A 20,703-nucleotide genomic window follows, 5' to 3' on the forward strand; every position below is an offset into this window, starting at 1 on the left:
AACTGTGACCACAACTGTGACCATCCAAAACAAAATTTTAGCTCTAATTTTAAAAATTAATTTGATAATTATTTAAAAAAGTAACAATAAAAAAATCACACAAATTTGTAATAGAATTAATGGCATTATATGTCCAAATGTTCAAAATAGAAGTCTTGATAGACATGACTGTAAACTGTAAACTGCAACTTCACTGGTTGGTAGAGCCACACAACCACAGGGCAATAATTCCATTTGAGCAGCTGTTTAATGCTGTTTATCATGAATGACATCTGTGATTGTAGAGGTTGGGATGTTTACATATTTTTGAACACTGTTCCATTCAAGATCTTGCCATTGGAGTTCACACAATGCTGATTAAGCCTATTAATGTCAGGGAAATCTCTGTATTCCACAGCCTACTGGAGATTTAAATCAAGTGACTGTGCTGAAGAGTGAGAAGGAGAGCAAGTCTAGTGAGAGTCACTATCCAGTGCTCATGAACAGAGATACAGGTTGGAACGGAGATTGACTGGTAACATGAGAACTTTACCTTCTGGCTCAGCTCCCTCCTCACCATGGCAGTCCTTTAAAACACCTGCATTACTGCTGACATTGCATCAGCCTTTCTGTTCATCTCATGCTTCATTTTTTTCATCACTCATGGACAAAATCCTGAGAAATGCTTTTGCCTGGGGTCACCTCAAACCCAGAGACTTGGAGGTGCTGACTCTCACCGTGGCCACTTCACACGTGGCTGCGAACCACTCCACGACTTGATGGACCCAACAGAACCATGTCATCTGCAAAAAACAGGGTCACAACTCTAAATTTCCCAAACTGGACACCCTCCTTACCCCCGGTTGTGCCTTGAGATCTTGTTTGTGAATATTAGAAACAGTAGAAAAAGGGCAATCTTGGCCAACATTGACCAGAAATGTGAAGACAGGTTTCACGTTTTTGTACAAAGACCAAATGGCTCGTAGCAATGACCCCAGTTTCTCATTCTCCTCCCACAGACTTGGAACTGTCGTACAAGTTAATATCATAGTAAGTCAAGGAGTTTTGGATAAAAAAAGAAAATGTTGTTGCATGAGGCCAGAGACTGGATTTAGCTTTTATTCTACACTGTTTGTGACACATACATTTTGCAATCTTATGCAAAAGAGCCATTTTGTTTATTAAACATGGCAAAACCTGTCTGTGAAATAGTAAAATGTGAAGATCGTTAAATGACAGTTGATAATCGCTCCTGTTATCACACACTCCTGTTTTGATTTCAGATTAGAACACCTTTAAATGATAGAAAACAGCATCAAGTTCCGCTGGAGTACGACATTTGCAATCTAAATTGACTGTAGGTGTGAGAGCACATATTTATGTAAGCCCTGTGATGAAAGGTCGACCTCTTCAGAATGTACTCTGCCTCTTGCCCAATGCCATTGGGCATAGGCTCCATCCACCCACAATACACTACAGGGAAAGCAGATATAGCTACTGGATCGATGAATGGATAATTCTCTTTACTAGTGGAGTAGCAATACAAATCTTATCTTAATTTGTAATTATAGGTAGTAACACCTTTAGATTTTGCATTATAAATCAAAATCTGCAAAGTAGTCAGTCACTGAAGATGGGAAAGACAGGAAAGTACAACATCTGTCTCTAAAAGATAATGGAATAGATGTAAAAAGTTAAAAAACTCTAAACTAAAATAGATAAAACTTAAAACTACACAGTTCTCAGAGCAAATTTACCTACTAAAGTACCTGTTTGTGGAGGTAGTAAATTCACTCTAACATTTAGTATCAGTCATGTACACTTCAGCGATTTATATGTGAGATTAGCTGAACTCATTTTATTTAATTTCGATTAGAACAAACACATTAATCCGCATTGAGGATCTTAAACTTTTTTTTTTCACATCTTCTCAACTGTAAGTTTTTCTTTCACCGAGGTGTGATGTGGTGTTGTGTGGAGGAGCATGTATATTTTATGCATATGGTCTTTCCATATCCTGCCTCTGAGGCCAGCTGTATGGACAGCAAGAGCTCAGTCTGCATAGTAATTGGTTGAGTAGGAGGCCATAATGTTTTAATGCATAAATATATCAAGCAGTGAAATTACAATTTAATGGTGTGTGGAATTAGAGAAGGAAGCTTTTGTTCTCTCTGCTCACTCTCACTTTTTTTTGCTCACTGTGCCCTACCTGTCTCTACTGCTCTACCAACCCATTTCTGTCTTTTTTTACAGGTTTTCTTTTTTATTAATGTGTAAAATTCTGATTATAGTAATTACTGTAGACATTGTGAACAAAACTGAGTACACACTGGTTAATTTTGCTGTAACTGTATCATTTTACAATATTTGCATTATATTCAGGTTGAAATGTAGAGTATTTCATCTGGTTATATAGACTTCTTTGAAAGTACAGGCACCAAAGTACAATTGCAAGGCAACAAAAGCCACTTTACCTGGTACCACTGTGGCAAAAGGGATTACAGCTGTAATCTGCAGTTAGGAATACAGTGGTCCCTCACCATAGTGCGATTCACTTTTTGCGGTCTCACTGTTTTGCAGATTTTTAAATTCTATTTAGTATCGTGGATTTTTAAATTGTATTTGGTATCGCAGATTTTTCGCTATATCACAGGATTCTGTAGTACATAGGTATTTTTATATAGGTATTATTTTAATAATTTTTGCGGTAAAATAAGCATTTTTTAAAGCCTAAAAACAGAAAAAAATAAAAAAAAGAATAAAAAAGAGTAATTAAAACATTTAAAAGAATATTATATCAAAATAAAATGCATAGCGTGCTGATCAGCTCAGCCACCGTAGCATCAGTCTCCTCCATCTCCTGTATATTGCAGTGTTCAGCATCTTGCCCTGTCCATTCTTGCTGTGAAGTACATTCGTTTCTTCGTCATCATTATTGTACAGCTAATTCATCATCATCTTCAACACTTAAGTTGTAGTATATTCACTGGTGAGTACCTATTGTTACAGCCTGACTGTCTAGGGTTGCCGGACAGTAGCCAAAGAAACGAAACAATGCTGGGACCAGAGTTAGTAGGTGGTGATTTATTTCTGGAATAGGTGGTAGAGTATTGAGAACAATACTAGAAACTGAGGGGATAAAAAGCAAATGGATGCTGCTAAAACAAAGAACTAAACATAACGAAAAGCGAGCTTTCCTCCGAAACCGATAATACCCAAACTGAGGGGGAAGAAAAGTTAATAAAGCAAACAATTGTTTGAAAGAAAACTCATGGGAGGGGGCTCTGGAACGTAACCCCCGCAATAGACGAGGGACCACTGCACCTGCATGGACCTGAAAGGAATTAAAATTAATCCAATGTATATTCTTGACAACTGAATAGCTCTGCAATGCATTTAGGAGAAAAAAAACGCATCTCTGCAGAAAAGCTGGTCTCTAATGTTGCAGTGGTGGTCATAAACCTAGTTGTAAAGCACTGAGAAGGGCATAGTGTAAAGTGAAATGTGGAGATGGTAGAATATACCATGGCTCCAAAAGATGGTGAAGATCTGTATTCTCTGCCAGGAAATATATTGTAGATTAGCTGTAGTGCCTGGTGGCTCCATCAATTGGAGCCTCTTACTGTTTAATTCTGCAGCAGGACCACAAGCAGTTCTGAGGTTGCAACCAGAGAGAGCATTATGGGAGTTTAGCTAGCAGCACAGATTTTTCTGATCTTTTTGTAACATTCCTATTTTTGAGTATTTTAAAGTGCAAGGTAGCGCAACAAACCCCTCCAGCAAAGCGCAGTGTTTTTCACAGCTGTCTTTTCCAATACGGAACTTCATTATGTTTTAATTAGTGAAACATGCTGTTTTTCAAATTAATTGGCTTCATTCCTCTTGATCTCTGGCTAAAAACAAAACTGTATTAATCGGCCGTGATTTGTAACCATTTAACATTTTAGTGCACCGATGAGGGATGCACAGTGTTATGAACTGTTTATCAGGGCATGATTTTGTGAACACATTTTGCAAGTAAGCATCACAATATCAGTAAAATCTTATCAGTTGGCAGCCAAACAGGGTTGTGCACCATAGATCAGCCTTTTTCAAAGTCATGCCATGAGTGTTTCTCTTCCCCTCTCAAAGATAACCAGAGAACTGCCCTCAGATACAAGATGAAGTAACCGCTTGGCTTGTTTTCACAGCTGATTTTCATTTTTAAATATTTTCTTGTTTCAATCTTTACTTTATAGCCTGTAAGGATTGTCCGTAAGTCAGTCAATTTGTTGGTCCATCCCCTTGGTGCAGACTAAAACACTGCATTGGCATGAATGTAAGATGACCTTGATTATAAGATGACCAGCCCTCTTTTGCAAACAACTGTTTTTCTGGAAAAAAAAGACTTTCTAAAGATAAAAAACACTTTATCATACAAATCCTGCTGGCAAGGTTTTCCTGAGATACTGTCAGTGAAGAAATAAGACTATTCACCTTGAAGCCTTTTCTAATGTAAAAGTGAAATGTGAAATACTCTCTTGGCTCATCATCCTGAGTGTCATTAGTCTTCACATCATGATACTCTATGACAATGATAAAAAAGACAAAAAAGCTCGGAGATGCATTTGACTTGTTTTTACTCATTATGAACGCATTTCTACAACCATGTTTAGGACTTGCTAAATTAACCCTTCAGAACTTTTTTTGTTTTTTTTTTCATGATTCATTTTCACCACAACATAAAGCCCTGCACGTCTGTGGAAGCAGTACAACCATGGTTATACTGCACAAAAATGTCTTTTGTGCAGTATAACCATGGCATAGTACCATTAATCATAAAAAAGAAAAACGAAAGTTTAATTTCTTTTAATATGTTCTTTTTAAAAATACATTATTGTAGTTGTAAACTTTCAATCGTGTGTGTGGAAATAGCTCATCTATCTGTGTGTATTTGAAGCTTTGCTACTGTAGCTTGGGATGTACAATAATATCAGCCCACAGATATTATCAGCCTGAAATTAGCATAAAAATGTAATATCAGTCAATATAGTTATTGTTTTTTTTTTGTTTTTTTTTGCCGATCATGAAAACCGATAACATTCTTATTTTGCACAGACATTGTTTACATTTGGAAAGCCTTCTTGCATTTCAGAATACATCCAATGGGGCATCACAATAAAATTAGACATGATGTGTTAATTCCACCTCAGGAGATATGTGATGTTACCTAAAATTAGTTAAATAGCCCACATATATCGATATCGGTTGATACCGGATTCGGAAATTGAGAGTTAGACAATATCGGCATATAGGTTACTGGCAAAGAAGCCAATATCGGACATCCTTAACTGTATCTATAAGCGGGCAACATGAACAAATTAATTTATCTTTTGGCATTTAATGAGGATTGTGTCATTGCCATGCATTTGCTGTATCTGATTCATTTATGTATATGTGTGTGTCTTCTCTCTGTCTCTAATCTGAGGCCTATTTACATTTTGGAGACTGTATATAACCACCTGCAGCCACTGGTAACCATTTACAGCAGACTGACCTGCAATGTGCAGACACCTAGTGCACCAGTCAGTGCCATCCTGCCTAGTAACATACCTATCCAATCTACAAAATGTCCTACTATGTGGGTGTTTTCCCAGCTCACCAGCTATTTTGGGTCATTTAGGTGCAGCAGCACAAAATGCAAATAGGTTGAATGAAGAACCCAGATCAGAGGGTATAGTAGTTAATACACTGCCAGTCACATCTGGACATGACTGAAGGAGCTCAAAAAAGAGAAGACTTCAAGAGAATTATAAAACTGGTTGGACGGTGAAGAGGTGAACTTACCTGATCATGAGTTTTGTTTGTGGAATCGAGTCCAAACGATCACTTTTAGCTGTAAGGTACTGGTGGCACAATTTATTATGAATGAAACAAGGTCCTTCAGAGACATCATTGTGGCAACAAGCTTGAAAAAAATATGAAGTGTTAAACAATTAAGCTGTTGATGGAAGTGGTGCATGCAACAAAACACTTTCCAAACTGTCTTCTTCAGGTACTTCTGCATGTTTTAGGCCCATTAAGCACAAAAGGTTGATTCACTTCATGCTGGTTCCTTTCACACATGATAGGATAAAACAAAATAAATAAATAAAAAAAACAGCCAAATGTCATTGCACCAAATACATAGAATAATAATAATACACTATTACCTTCTCCTGTTAGGTGTTCTTTAGGGTGATGAAAGGCAAGAAACTGCAATAGCCTGTGGTAATCGTAACAATATTTAAGTCTGGTTTACAGACAACTTCTAGAGCATGTATTTTTCCTTTGAATTATTCTTAACATATTTATAGTAAACTCCAGATAAACAAGACATGATATGCACTGAAGACTAGATGAGGGCTGATTAGGAGGACTTTTCTCCAGGGTGTTGTTTCCTGCAGCAGCAGGTTTGGAATGATTGTTTTAAATTCCATTATTTTCTCATTATATTTGTGAATGTAATGAGTCACATTTCTTAAAGGGAAAACACAGATGCTGATTCACATTAAGTCGAAAGACCGACTGGTGATGAGGTCATCTAGGGACAGATCCTGGAGCTGGTCTGAAGGCTGTGAATAATGGATGTGTCCTTAGACTCTGTGATAGCCATCATGACGATCTGACTGGGATAAGCAGACTTGATAATCTGATATACAGTTTAGAACAATAGTTCTGTGTGGGTTTTAGATATTAATTTCACTGTCCTGAATTTCAGCAAGATAAAATTTAGAGCAGATTTTTCTTTTAAGTAAGTGCATACAGCTTTTAGACAGTGACACAGAGGCTGTTTGTTCTTATGTACTTTGAGGTCACATCGGGTTTTCAGAGTTCCTGTATGACCACAAGTTATGGATAAGATATCCACAAGATGCACTGTACACAGCCCATTATCCCGGTTTAACCTCAAACTAAGCTCATGACACACCCAAACAGGAAAGCCATCTCCATGTAAGTGAAATTAGATATGATAAAACGCTTGAAACAGGGCAAAACACTGATGAAGATCATTCAAGTTGTAATGTGATGAATGACTGAGACTGTATCCCGTTCTTTAGTTGTTTATTGAACCTTCACACATACTACTGGGGGCCATAGCCAATGCCAAAATAACAATAAAAACCCTATAACTTAGCTCCAGCGTTAGCCGCCCTTCCCAGCCCTCTCCCACTCGACACACACACACACACACACACACACACACACACCACCACAGCACCGAGCAACACACACACTACTGCTGACTCTCAGCCAATCAGAGGTGAGCTAACTAAACATGGCACGTTCATTGACATTAGGTAAATCTCAAACTGAACAATAAATATTGAAACCTCAACATCAACAATATCAGCCTGTTACAATATTCTGATATCTTCTTGTAAAAGGACTCAAACATGCATGTAAGTCATTGGTTTTCATGACTTTTCGAAAAACTGATCGATATCGTGATGCATGTAACGGCTTTGTTTACATTTTCACTGGAGTTCCGACTTATGGCGAAAATCGACTGAAGTCAACCCATCGGAACGGAACTCTGATGGAAGTTGAGGACCCCCTGTATTATTTTCTAATAAGAAGCCAGCAAACCAATTTAATACGTTAATAATGAGTTCTGTCACTTTCGCTCTTTGCCTTCTTTCCCCCCCTCAAACAACAAGGATCCTTTCTTTGGCCTGGTAGAATTTCCACCCTTATTGCAGTTGTTCCACTTGCACCATTTCAGCTGCCTGGGGAAAGCTACCGATAGCTACTAGGGAAAACAAAAGCACCATCCTCTTCCTGTTTTCGCTGTGCAACTGCAGATATGCTTCCTTTTGTGAGATAAATTGAGCCTTCACTTACCCTGGAGATGTTGTATCCGATGGCACACAGGCTTACATAGTGAAAGCGAGGCTTCAAGGGAACCAGTCCAAATAATGTCATTATTTCTATCGCCATTATGTTGTGAAATCAGCATTAGCTTAATAATAATAGGTTAAAGCAAAAACCGTGTCTATTGCCACTTTTAAACACAATACAAAATACTGACTAGAAGTTAACCTCTGAATTGCAAAAAATAACTCTTTGTCAGCACAGATGGCCTGTCTTCTCTCTCTCTCTCTCTCTTTTTGTCTGTCTGTCTGTCTGTCTCTCTTTCATTATTTCTCGGCCCTTGCCTGTTCTGCTTTTATGAGACTGAACGATCAATAAAGGATTGCGCAGGGAGGCAGAGTGCCTCACATCCCCATTTGGGAAGATAATTTGCGTCAGAAAATGGCAGCCACTGCACAATAGTATATTGATGTATTAAAGGAAAGAAACGGACGGAATGCATTAGAGGGGAACAAGACAGAAATAGAGAGGGAGAGAAAGAGTGATAAAAACAGAGAATTAGAGATAGCTTGAAGGAGAAAATGCAGTGTGAGGCATATGATTTAAAAAGAAATTCTTCTGCATTTCTGAATACTGTTCAGTACTTACTGTATAGAAGTAGTGGAAGTATTATTTTTTATGGAATTATCTTGCAAATCAGCCACGTCTTCTTCCAGGAAGTCAATTATTGTACTGGCTGTGCACAGTTGATTTTTTTCCCCCTAACAATTACACTTACTTAAGTGTCTACAGTAGGAATTCAGTGCTGCAGAAGCCAGCACCTAGTAGTACCAATTACTGGAGATTCACATCTTTTACTTTTTTTGTCAGACTCAATCCTATTCAGAGTGGTGTATACAAGTGTTTCACAAATTTCTGGAAAGATATTGTGCCATTGCTTAGAGGCAATGTTTTCAGCAGATTTTTGCTGGAGGGATTGTGTTGTGCTACATTTCTCTTTAAAATACATCAAAGATGTACTTTTGGATTCTAATCAGGAGATTATACACCGATCAGCCACAACATTATGACCACTGACAGGTGAACTGAATAACATCGATCCTCTTGTTATAATGCAACGTTCTGCTAGGAAACCTTGAGTCCTGGATGTGGATGTCTGACATGTACTACCCACCTAAACATTGCAGGTCAATTACTTTTTCACATAGAGCAAGAGCTGGGCAACATTTTTCCTTCAAAAACAACAACAACAAAAAAAAACCATAATCTAAGAACTATAATTTGTGTTTTCTTGGGTTATCTTGTCTTACATTAAAATTAATTTGATGATCTGAAACATTTACGTGTGACAAATATCCAAAACTTGAAGATTTCTGTAGGGGTGCACATACATTTGCATGGCACTGTATAAGGCTTGACTGGTTTGACTCCTGGCTGACCAGAATTTGCTCTGTATCATTCTCGTGCTCTCTTTCCCCACATTCTCTGTTGGTCTCTGTCGCATGCTATGCAATAAAGGTAAAAGGACAAAAAATGATCTTTTAAAATATATAGCTTTGGTACAGATACCAAATTCAAAAGCTGAAAAGTTTTGAATAATGCTGGCACTTGTGTTCCCTAAAATGATGTCTCAAACATATAAAAATAAAAGAAGAGATGACTTCATGACAGTTTAAAAACATGACCAGCAGCCAATAGTCAAACTATTTGTCAACTTACTTCTCTGATACAAATGCTGTCTCTATTGATCGATCAATCACTCTGTGAAAAGATTCCATGTGGCCATTGGTGTATGCGCGTGATGGGTGGTGGTACATAGATTATTGTGGGTGAGCAGTTCTTTCCATTAGTCTTATGACCTCACCATAATTACTGGAAGCTCCATTTATTGCGACTGCTCCCTTGCTGGGTCTCTGATTCACTTAACTCATTCAGCAATTCAGAGCCATATATAACCACTCACTGCTTCACTTCATCACTCATTTATTTCCACCGAGGAGTTGCCTTTATTTTACATTTTATTGCTCTTTAAACACAAAACAGCCTTTCAGAAGGCAGTTTAAAGATATTAAATAGGAATTGACTGGGTAACAATGAAGCATCTGCTTCTGCTAGTGGACAAAAGATCATTATGGGACTGGTTTCCACTGGATTATACCACTCTGACCATGGGATGGGATGTTAGGATTGCAAGCCTGTTCAAGGCTAATGGTTTGGTAGGTTTTCTGGGAGCTGTTTTACTGATTCAGACTTTACCAGCTCTAGTCAGAGACAGCGAGTGTGTTTCTAGGTCTACTTTTGGCCCCAGTAGTCATTCCTCATATTGATGAGCTGTCTCCTTTGAAACAGCATCCCGCCTGAGGCAAATGTAACTGGTAAATGTGAAGTCATCACAAATGCTGAAGAAGCATAGAAGAAATCTGGAATAATAATAAAAAAGCAACAGCAATATTCACAGTGTTGTGGAATGTTAGGCAGAGTTTTAGTATTGCTTTTATTAATTGTCGCTCCATCTGTTTTACTACTTTGCCCAGATGTCATTGGGCAAGTTGCTGCATTGACAAGTCGAACTGCACACATTAAGCCAATAATTCTTTGTAGATTACTTTGACATAACATTTTTACTACTTAACTTTTGATCATTACAGCAAAATATAAAACAATTGGCATTTTGATAACTTTCTAAGATTGTACAGTCAGTTCAGTTCAATGTTAACTATGTATCGACAAGTTAAAAAATCTGTCAACTTAGGGCATTTTACTTAGTAAAGTCAATACAAGGTCAAAATAGAAACACAACAATTTACCATTAAGCATCACTTGGTGACAGTAAGGTGGAAAACTTCCCTTTAAAAGTGGTGGGTAACTGTCTGGCCCAACCAGATGTAGTGAGAGGAGGGAGAAAAGATTATAGAAACAGAAAGCAAGATACAGTATATAACAGAGGTGAGTATGCCCCTCTGTAGTATCATCTAAATGTCCAATTATTCAAAACTGTTTCACCTCTATATTGTATCACTTCTATTTTAAACAGGGAGGTATGTGGTCTTATGTATGGGGTGTTATTTTAGAGGTCAGCTACTGTGACTCTGATTAGTGGTGCTATGGCTCATTCTATACCTCCTACTTTACTGTGCCAACTGTGTTGTTACTACTTTTTAGTTGGACATCGATCTTTCTACATCATTTTCCATCTCTATGAAGTCTCACTATCAGATTTTTTAGTTTTAGTCTTCTTAAGGTGATTTTCAGGCTAAACCTGGCAGCAGCTTTGGCAAACTTGTCAACCAATGTCTGCACATCTTCTGCACTGTGTGAAACAAGAGCTCCTCATCAGCAAAGAGCATTTCTCTCACAACTTTAATAATGGTTTTTGATTTTGCTTTGATGTGGGAGACATTGAACAGATCAGCTTCCTTTCTTATACAGATGTAAACCTCTTCAGTTGTCTCTTTAAAAACTACTTCAAGCACAGCTGTTAAGCATAAACAGAAAAGTGTAGGCACCAACACAGATCTCTGCTTGACTCCATTTGTCACCTCAAAGTCTCTAGATTAGGTGTTGAACATTGAGACATTAGTCTGCTTTCCAGTGTGAAGTGCTTTTACCAGATTGATGAACTTCTCATACTTTTTGAGTACTTGCCACAGTTCCTGACAGGAGATCGTAACGAATGCTTTACTGAAGTCGATGAAGACTATGTAGAGTTGCATATTCTGTTGGATACACTTCTTTTGCACTGGGCATAGGCAGAATATCACGCCTGTTGTGCTCTTTCTGCTCTTGAAGTTGCACTGTGTTTCCGGCAGCACTTGCTAAGAGATATGGTCATTCAGCCTATTCAAAATGATACAAGAAAAAGTCTTTCCAATGATGGTGAGGAGTGAGGTTCTTTCCTGTCGCCTTTTTTTTATAAATGGGGTCAATACTTTCCATTATTGAACTACTTTGCTCCTTGTCTCAGATTTCAAGTATGAACCTGTATAGGCAGCTTGTCAGTTTGTTACGTCCATATTTCCACATACCACTAGAATTCCGTCTCATTGACCCATGTTGCACATCAAAAGGTTAAGGTTAATCAGCTGCTGTTAATTTAGTTTTATTCTGTTGTTGCATTAATATGTATTTGAGAATGTAGCTCTACTTTCTACTCTTTGGAAGACTTTTGTAATTGAGACTTAAATGTGATTTTTGATTGTGAATGTGGCGATAATAATGTTACTGTAAACTACGTTTCAATCCAGTGAAGTTTATTGTACATGACTTGATGTATTGACTTGTCTTGTGTGAATGATACATATCGCCATGTCACTCTCCAGCACTGTGGGTGGTCACTTTAATGGATTGATGAAGCCAGCAATGTTCCATGTGCCATGTCTGAAAAGAACTTAAGAGACAATATGCAACATATTTAAAAACAGATGATCCTCAAAACGATGATTGTCGTTATTACTCCTATTCCTAACCATAATCCTACACTAACTCATAGTATGGGACCCAAAAAGTGTCACCAAAAATCTGTCCTAAATGACTCAGAATGGTCTGAAACATGCTCCTAAGCCCTCTCTGTGGGGTAAATTTTGGGAGTCGCACTTAGGAAAATGTCACTTATGTGTATCACCACTGAAAGTGAATGGGCAAAAATGTTTGCAAATATCTCGGAATCTCTAGGAAAGTTGATTTTATTCTTCAGGGATCAACATGGTCATGGGGTACATTGGGTATCCTAGGGCAAGAATGCACTGGTCTAGTGAGGACGACCTTTATCTCAGATGAATTGCACAACATATGTCTGTTCTTGTTGCTGAAAACATATTAATGCTAGATTAATGACATGGTTATACTAGTCCTGCATCTATTAAGAAGTATGGAGACTCAGAATAATGTTCTTCTTGCTGGAGATATTTTGAAACATAGACTTTCATTAGGTATAAGCTTTACAGTTGTAAGCATACTTTGTTTTCCTCTTCAGGCCTAAACAATAGGCCAATGCAATGTTAAAACGTGAAAATATGTTAAAATGTTTTCAATGCGTAAAAAGAAATAGTTGCTCATGGATTTGCCATAAAACACAATTTAATAATTTTTTACATTAAGTTCACAGAGTTTTATGTTGAGTGCTCAGACGCATGTAGTCCACTGGAGTGGATGTGTGTGGAACTCCCCGGAAAAATCACATTTTTGGGAAAAAAAAGTAGATATTTGTTTTTTCATGCCCTTATAAGAATAGAAGCGCCAAATAATTTTTTTTTTAACTAAGGCGTTCATAATTCATGCATCAGAGGGTTAAGGCCCTTTCACAACTGGGATATTACTGGCTTCATCAGTCCGTTACAGTAATGGCATTGTAGTCGTTAGCCCCTCTCAGACATGGGTCACTTTTCCGTTAATGTTCGGAAAAAGTGCTGGAAGGCGCCATGATATTTGTCATTCATGCAAGGCTAGTCAATACACCAAGTGATGTATAATGTAACTTTGCTAGATTAAAACATAGTGTAGTATCAAATTAATATCTCCACATTCATTATCAGTTTGCATATATGAAGTCTAAATTATAGAGGAGAAAGTAGAGCTACACTCTCAAAATAGTAATCACAATAACCTCAAATGTATACATACATGCACAAATGAATGTAATCACATATTTCTGTGCATCACACATACTGTAGACATACAGTAAAACCTTTGAATATGAGCTCCTGTGCAGAGTGAGGCACAGAGCAATGATAAGGATATTGCACATTTCTGTAACAGTGCCCCGCAATGCATTAGGGAAATAAAAACAGAAGCATCTGACAGCTTTGTTCATCGAGAGGGAGAGTAAAGAGCCTCGTGTTCACGTTCAAAATACCTCAATATTTCTTTGTTTCAAGATTTGTTAGCAGGCCATGATAAAAGAACTCTGCTGAAATGATGGAGTCTGTATTTTTTCACAAGTAACAGCATTTCTCCAGACATCTTCAAATGACCTAATGTCTGTTTCCATTCAGTGACAAAGCAGAAAGTTGAGTCATGTTCTTTGAATACAACAGTAAAAGGGTAGAGTTTGCATCGGTGAGGCCAGGCCCTATACTAGACCCATTCTTGTGAAGCTGTTGAAGGGTTTAAACACATGTGAATGTTTCTATTTCTACACTGACGATTTTTCAGTTGTGAAGGATCAGAGCCTTGTGTCAACAGTCCAAGTTGCTGCAGGTTGTATAATGGTGTGGTTTTCTAGGCACACTTTGGGCCAAGTAGCCATGGCTAGCCAAATGGGGAAGCAGTTGACACTGAATGTTTCATTCCGTGTTCAATTCCACCTGTGAATTGAATGGTTTAAATGTTAAATTTGAGCAGAGTTAAATATCAGGACTTGGCTTTGTGTAGGGTGAAATGACACAAATTCATAAATACATGAATGTAAAGGGCTGACCATAATGCACTGCTCAGTGAACAGTGCTAAGCTATATAAAGTAAAACAAGCGAAAATTCTTGGATCAGCTGGAAAATGTAACAAAGTTGAGAAGGTTTTTTTTCTGAGCTGAAAAGCTGACTTTTTAGAGAGAAACAATAGGCCATTTTCCACCTCAGGATCTTGTGGGCCATTTTAGGGCAGCCAGAACCTTTGGGCATTCTCTAACAATAGGAAGTGTCCCTGTCGAATCTTTTTTCAGATTCTACAGGGGCCTTCTCCAAGTTCCTGCAGTGGAAAGATGCCTAATTATGGTTTGACTCAGATGGCTACTTTCCAACATTACGATACACCATGTCAGAGTAAAGTCTTTTCAAACTGGCTTCATGAACTTGACATGTTCTTTGAACTTATTTGGCTTCCCCAGTGACCAGATCTCCATCATCCACATCATTATAATTCATTGTTAAAAGACTTGTAATTGAAGTAGTCACTTTCAAACTTTGGAGGTCCTTCAAATTTCCACAGCAGGAAATTGTAATATTTTTTTTTTGCACACATTTTTGGCCTTTTGCCTTTATTGATAGTTACAGTTAAGAGTGTGAATATGGTGAGGCATTAGTTACAAGGTATACTGTATATCGTATCTTTTCAAAGAAAAAAATTAAATAATGGTTGTATTAAAAGTTTTAATAAAGACTGTCTAGAACGGCGTTGTGTCTAACAAACCTAGTGCATGTAGTATGTTAGCCTTTTAAAGTCTGTTTTACATTGACTTGCTTCTTAAAGAGGCTATGGATGATATTCCCATTAGGTCTATTTTTCTAAATTAGTCGGCCCACATTGTCCTCTCTCTATTTTCATGATTGGTAACCCCAAAAGTATCATAAGTATGAGAAACCACTGCTGAGTATTGCATTAGACACACTTTGTGGCACACATACACACACACACATACTTGTGCACGAGCACACACATACAGGCACATGCACACTTTGACAAGCACCAGAGGGGCGGGACTTATCGACTGAGCCACGGACTCATCAGAAGATTGTTCAGTCAGGCCACTCGCATTAATGGTGAAGTAAATTGAAAAATGCAATCAATGATTGGAGTGAATGCTCGGCGGTAATGATATCAGCGTGAGATAATCCAATAATTGCCAAGCTGATGTATTCTCTACTGGTATTTGGCTGCTTCGCCTGTCACAATAAAGCATGCTCCACTTTTCCTTCCTCTGGCCAAGAGTGGAAGAAAAGAAGCTTGCAGTTGCTGCAGTCACAAACAAAGTTAACATACGCTTGTAAAGACTATGCATATCAGTCTAGAGTTTCTATTACTGAATATTCTCTGATGGAGTTACAGCTTTTTGCTGTAATTCATGCTTTTTGGTTCTTCTATGTATTTATATAAGGTCTTCTGGACATATGACAAGATCTGCTGGGTCAAAAATATATGAAAAACAATGCTTACATTTTAGGATAATGTCCTTTGGCCATTTTCACCTCAACTAGGTGCTTTTGGTTCACAAGCTTCTTTCAACCACAAGGTACTTGCAAGCTTCTGGTTGTATCTTTGTCCACTGCTCTTGACAAAATTGGAACATTTAAACTAAATTTGTTGGCTTTCTGGTACAGATTTGTTTTGGGGATACGTTTTTAAAATCTTAATTGTAGCCTGATTAAGCCATTTCTCTTTGTAGTAGCTGAAGCTTATTTCAGTTGGCCAAAGCTGAATTTCACTTGATTTTTTTTGTTTGTTTTTGATTGTTTCTTTTTTGTGTATGCAGTATTTTAATAATTTAGATTTAAGTGTGATAGTGTTTTCAGTTGTTTTTGTTGACAGTTTGTTTATGTTTATAAAGTTATGGAGCTATTATGTACAATAAAGGTTTGAAGATATTTTTAAAAATGTTCTTTCTACAACACCTTGTAGCACAGACAAGCATTGTGGAAAAGGTCAGCTCTTGTGGTTTAACTTCCAAGAACCAGAATAGCCATAACATAAATGCAAGTGGACACACATAAGGAAATTAGCTGCTAGCTACGGAATTTTTCAGTTGTTGCCTCATTTGACTGCAGTGTTTTGGGTCGTTCACTGTCGGCAAGTCTGTCGATACTGCAGCAGTTTCATACTGTGTTGTTTCTAGAAGCAAACAAACTTTGTCAACTTTTGCTGCACATGCAGCTGTTACACTGGATTAATATATACCTTCTTTCTATTATTCATTGGACCCATGCTGTGTCTCCCTCATGCTGCAGGAGAACATGTGAGCGAGTGCCGGGTTTGCACAGCAACACAGAGGGAGAGTTGAGGTGTGTTCTCGCACAGTGTGAGCAAAAATAGATGCAAACACTGGCACAGCTTTACAGAGCAAAATGTTTACGTAACACATAGGATTATATTGATTTAAATGGTATTGCCTAATCCTATATTTCTTCGAAAGGTAATATACCATGCATCTCTAGGAAAGCTATGCTTTTCTAACCTCTAAACCAAACAGCAGTAGCACCCTTCTAGGTCATACTTTGCCTCATTTTGACAAGTGCCAATGCAAATTCTTAAGTATGCATTCAGATGTGAGCGGGTATGGGTGTATGCTAAAGGTTCCCAGCATAATTAATTTGACTTTTCTGGTGTGACATTGCCTCAAAAGTTACCGCATTTGAGGTTGTAATTTGAAAATAACTTTGAGGTTGGGTTGAAGGTATTTTATTGTCATCTTATTGCACCGTCTTCCTTTGCAGTGTATCAACATCACATGTCTGAATACTTACCTCCAGTAGCTGTTATCTTGATGAACCATCTCCTAATATTCCCATAATGGTAGTGGATGAAAACACAAAGACTTGCATTTTCTTTTGCCATCTTGTCCTTTTGGTTTTCTAGAAATCTGTTAAGCTCTGATACCACCTAGTTAATGTCTAATCATAATTTCCCCTTGATCAATGCAACTACATGGTAAAGTATCTCAAAAGCCAGTGGCTGTTATAGGTGAAGTTTGATGGTGACATTGATGGTACACAGAGGGCCAAGTCCAATGGTCTCTTGCAGTTATCTCAGTGGACAAATAGTCTGATTGTTTTTTTGGGTTTTTTTGTTTGCTTTTTCTTGGTTTAGTTTTTTGCCAGCAAGAATTGCAAACCTGACATATTCTGCAACCTTTGGGCCATGTAATGAACACTGCAGCCTCTAGGGGCTGCTAGCAGGTTTTTGGTAGGTATTGCTTGTCCTCGTATCTCCCCTAAGCCCCTCCTCCTGTCTCTCTCTCCATCTCACAGCCTGTTAGAAGCTGACTATGGTGGCTGAGCTACAGTCTCCCACAGGGGGCTGGAAGCATTCTTACTTATTCAGCATCTTCTCACTCATTCTTGCTTTCCACCCCCTGTTCTGTTTTCATTCCTGCCTCCCAGCTTTTATTCCCAACAGGGTTTGGAGTGGTGTGGAAGACAAATTCACTCTTGCTTCCTTGTTATATTTCTAAAGAAAAGAGTGTTGGCAAAACCTGAGATTTTCTTTAAAACAAGAAAGCAATTATATGTATAATAATCTACCGTTTTAATTTATCAATTTATTTATCTTTTTGAATAATCTGTAGCTTTCCTTCAACTTTTGTACTACTCAATCATGGCTTGGCTAAATCTTTGAAATGTCTTTCTTTGTATTGGATTTATGAGCTTGTGCTCCACTTTTCATACAGTAAATTCAGTCTGATGTTTTGGTGAAGTAGTAGAAATACAATACAAATATTAAAACTACCAGAGCTTTCATTGTCCCTACCTCTGTAGCATGTCTCAGGTTAAGCACTGCCTTAATGTGATGCAAAAACATGTCTGTCTGAGTGGAAAAATATCGGCATTCAATCAGAACAATTTTCTTCACTGTCCTTTTCCCTCCCATTATCTTTCTTTTCATAATCCTCACGTGGTTATCTTTTCTCTCCTAAATCAATGCTGACACGATGGAAATCACAGCAAGCCCATAATAGGCAAAATGGGAGAGATGAGAGGAAGGCAACAGAGAGCAAGAGAAAAAGCAGTAATAAAAAAGAGCTTCAGAAATGAAGGAGGTCAGTGGATATGCAGGGTTTATGTATATCTCCGTCATTCTGAAGCGAAGAGTGCAGGGCAAAGACTGGAGAACGAGAGAGCTGGTATGAACAACTTTACATTTAATGTAGCCCCACATGGCTGTAAGTCTGGTTTGGGCAAGGCTTAAGAAAACAAATCCAAACCTTGCTAGGCTGGTGTCAGTGAAATGAGAATGCTGTGGCTTCTCCAGGATGAAGCTGGTAATATGATAGAGGGCCAATGGCTTTCTCCTTTTCCAGTTGTTGAAAGCACAGTTTTTTTTAGCTGCTAATAGAATCTCACCTCAGAGCCTCCTAGGTGCACCAGCACCTAAAATCTTCAGCCAGAGGTGCATAGTGTGGGTTCCTACGGTTAATTACTGCCATGATGATACAGCAGTGTTTGCTTCTGAAAGCATTTAAAAAATATAGCACAGCTTATTATTATATAGGAAAAATGACCTTGGGTAATTTGATGTCTCCTGCATAAACAGGTGGAATATCAAGTTGTAGCGAACCAGTCTAATGTGTGTAGAGGTGTCTCTAATGATTCTCTAGCAGCCTGTTATCATGTGCATGTTTTCATGAAAGTAAACACAGTGGACAGTGCATAATGGTGCTTTGTTCTAGCAGCAGGGATGTGATGAACCGAAGGGGAAAAATTTTCTAAAATATTAAGCAACTCTTCATTTATTGAAAAATGCAGATCAATTTTTGTAATTTATGATGGAGATTTAAACACATTTACTGACCGGAGAATATGGACTTAAAACTTTAAGTTCATTTGCATTTTAAGCATTATTGTGCTACTTGCGTGCCAGTGCTTCAAGTTTCAGATACATTTTCCACCAAGAACTCACTTGGTGCTGCCACATTTGAATAAACCTCCCACCTGTTAAACCTCCTTTATCAGATATCTTCTGACAAAGGAATACAAATGATAAGTTACATCAAGTCTGATCTCACATAGACTTGTAAAACCAACTATTTTCATCTATGAAGTGATTAACAACAATTAAGATGCTGTTAATTGTTCCATTGCAACAATAAAGTGCAAATGAGTTTAGTCTTGGTTTTTGTTGTATTGTCTGTTTGGAACAGAAGAGAAAGACTGAAGGGTTGTGGTCACAGTCAGCAGCTAATTGTTTCTTCTCTTGTATATTTCAGGTCATCTAATGAGCTGTGAGAAAGACCAGCTGAGGGTAAGTCCTGCCTCGTTATATTTGTAGAAAACACTCTGTTTCTGTCCACGTAGTCTTCCACACATCTGCACACATACCCAACAGTCATAGACACAGAAAATCTCTCATGCAGAAATACCTTCATATACCTGATTGAGATGTATTTGCATATTCTGTTGGAATGTGTGACCATGCAATGTTCATTGTGGTAGTGTGTACAGCTATGTGAGAACATTTATGGTCAAATACTTTGTATTAAGACTATTTTATTAGTCTTCATGCTGCTATAACTGGCAAGATACTTGTCATATTTTCATACTTATACACTTCTTTATTACAGTATCCAACAGAGGTGAGTACATGATGGACAGCAGGGGAGTCACTGTTATGTAAAATTCAAATGAGTTCAAAAATACAGGAACTGTAGAGGTTATAAAAATGCAAATAGCAAAATGTCTATAGTACGTAGAGCAAACGTTTTTCCCCAACCTGTGGGCAACTTGCTTTTTTCTCTTTTTATGATTTATGGCATTGTGACTTTGCCATGCTGCAAAAAGTCACTTCTGAGTTCTCAGCTTCTTCTAACTATGTTTGTGTTGTTTCTAAAGAGGTATGGGACTTCATATTGCAGTGAAAAATGAATCCACAGTGAATACAAATGTTCCAGGAGCAAAAAATGCCCAAAAAACAGTTTTGAGTTCAAAGGTTTAAGAGCTACTGGCTAAACCCCTAACACAATTAATTAAATGGTATTAAATTGTAAATTCATAATTTTGAGCTTCATTACATTCATAAAAACCATAATATGAACAGTAAAATGAGCATAGTTCCTCAAGACATATCTGTAGTGTCCTCATGCAGTGTGTTGAAACTCTGACTAAACACCAAGTTAAACCGAAGCCAATGAAGACAGGATTGACCATTTATTATCACACTTCCTTATTAACATGTCGGTTAAAACTGCAAACAAAACAATACAAATTGTCAGTATTCTGTGTTTTAACATAATATTGCATTGTAGGTGACTTCAGATATGAAATTACATCACTTTAAGCACTTTGGATAACAGTCACTGGCCACTAGCGTGTTTTTATAGCTTGTAAGTAAATGTCAACAAACTCCATTTTTAAACCTCTTACCCAATGTCGTTTTTGGCAAAGTATGACTATTTATGTTTTTAACATCCTGAACATCACATTTATGAATTTATGGCATTGCCTCTATGATGAATTATAGCAAATGGCAGC

The 20,703-nt window shown here is 37.7% G+C and overlaps 1 protein-coding gene across 7 annotated transcripts in view; it reads left to right on the forward strand.

Moving 5' to 3' along the window:
* Positions 1-20,703, forward strand: part of rbfox1 (RNA binding fox-1 homolog 1) — a 260,743-nt gene that overhangs the window by 79,077 nt on the left and 160,963 nt on the right. For all 7 annotated transcript variants that reach the window (XM_035957306.2, XM_035957307.2, XM_055005193.1 and 4 more), the window contains one exon: positions 19,443-19,477. In XM_035957306.2, coding sequence (XP_035813199.2) covers positions 19,451-19,477 — 27 coding nt within the window. In that variant the 5' untranslated portion in view covers positions 19,443-19,450. The remainder of the gene's footprint in view (positions 1-19,442; positions 19,478-20,703) is intronic.

Source organism: Amphiprion ocellaris, chromosome 19 (genome assembly GCF_022539595.1).
Source record: "Amphiprion ocellaris isolate individual 3 ecotype Okinawa chromosome 19, ASM2253959v1, whole genome shotgun sequence".
Lineage (NCBI taxonomy): Eukaryota > Metazoa > Chordata > Actinopteri > Pomacentridae > Amphiprion > Amphiprion ocellaris.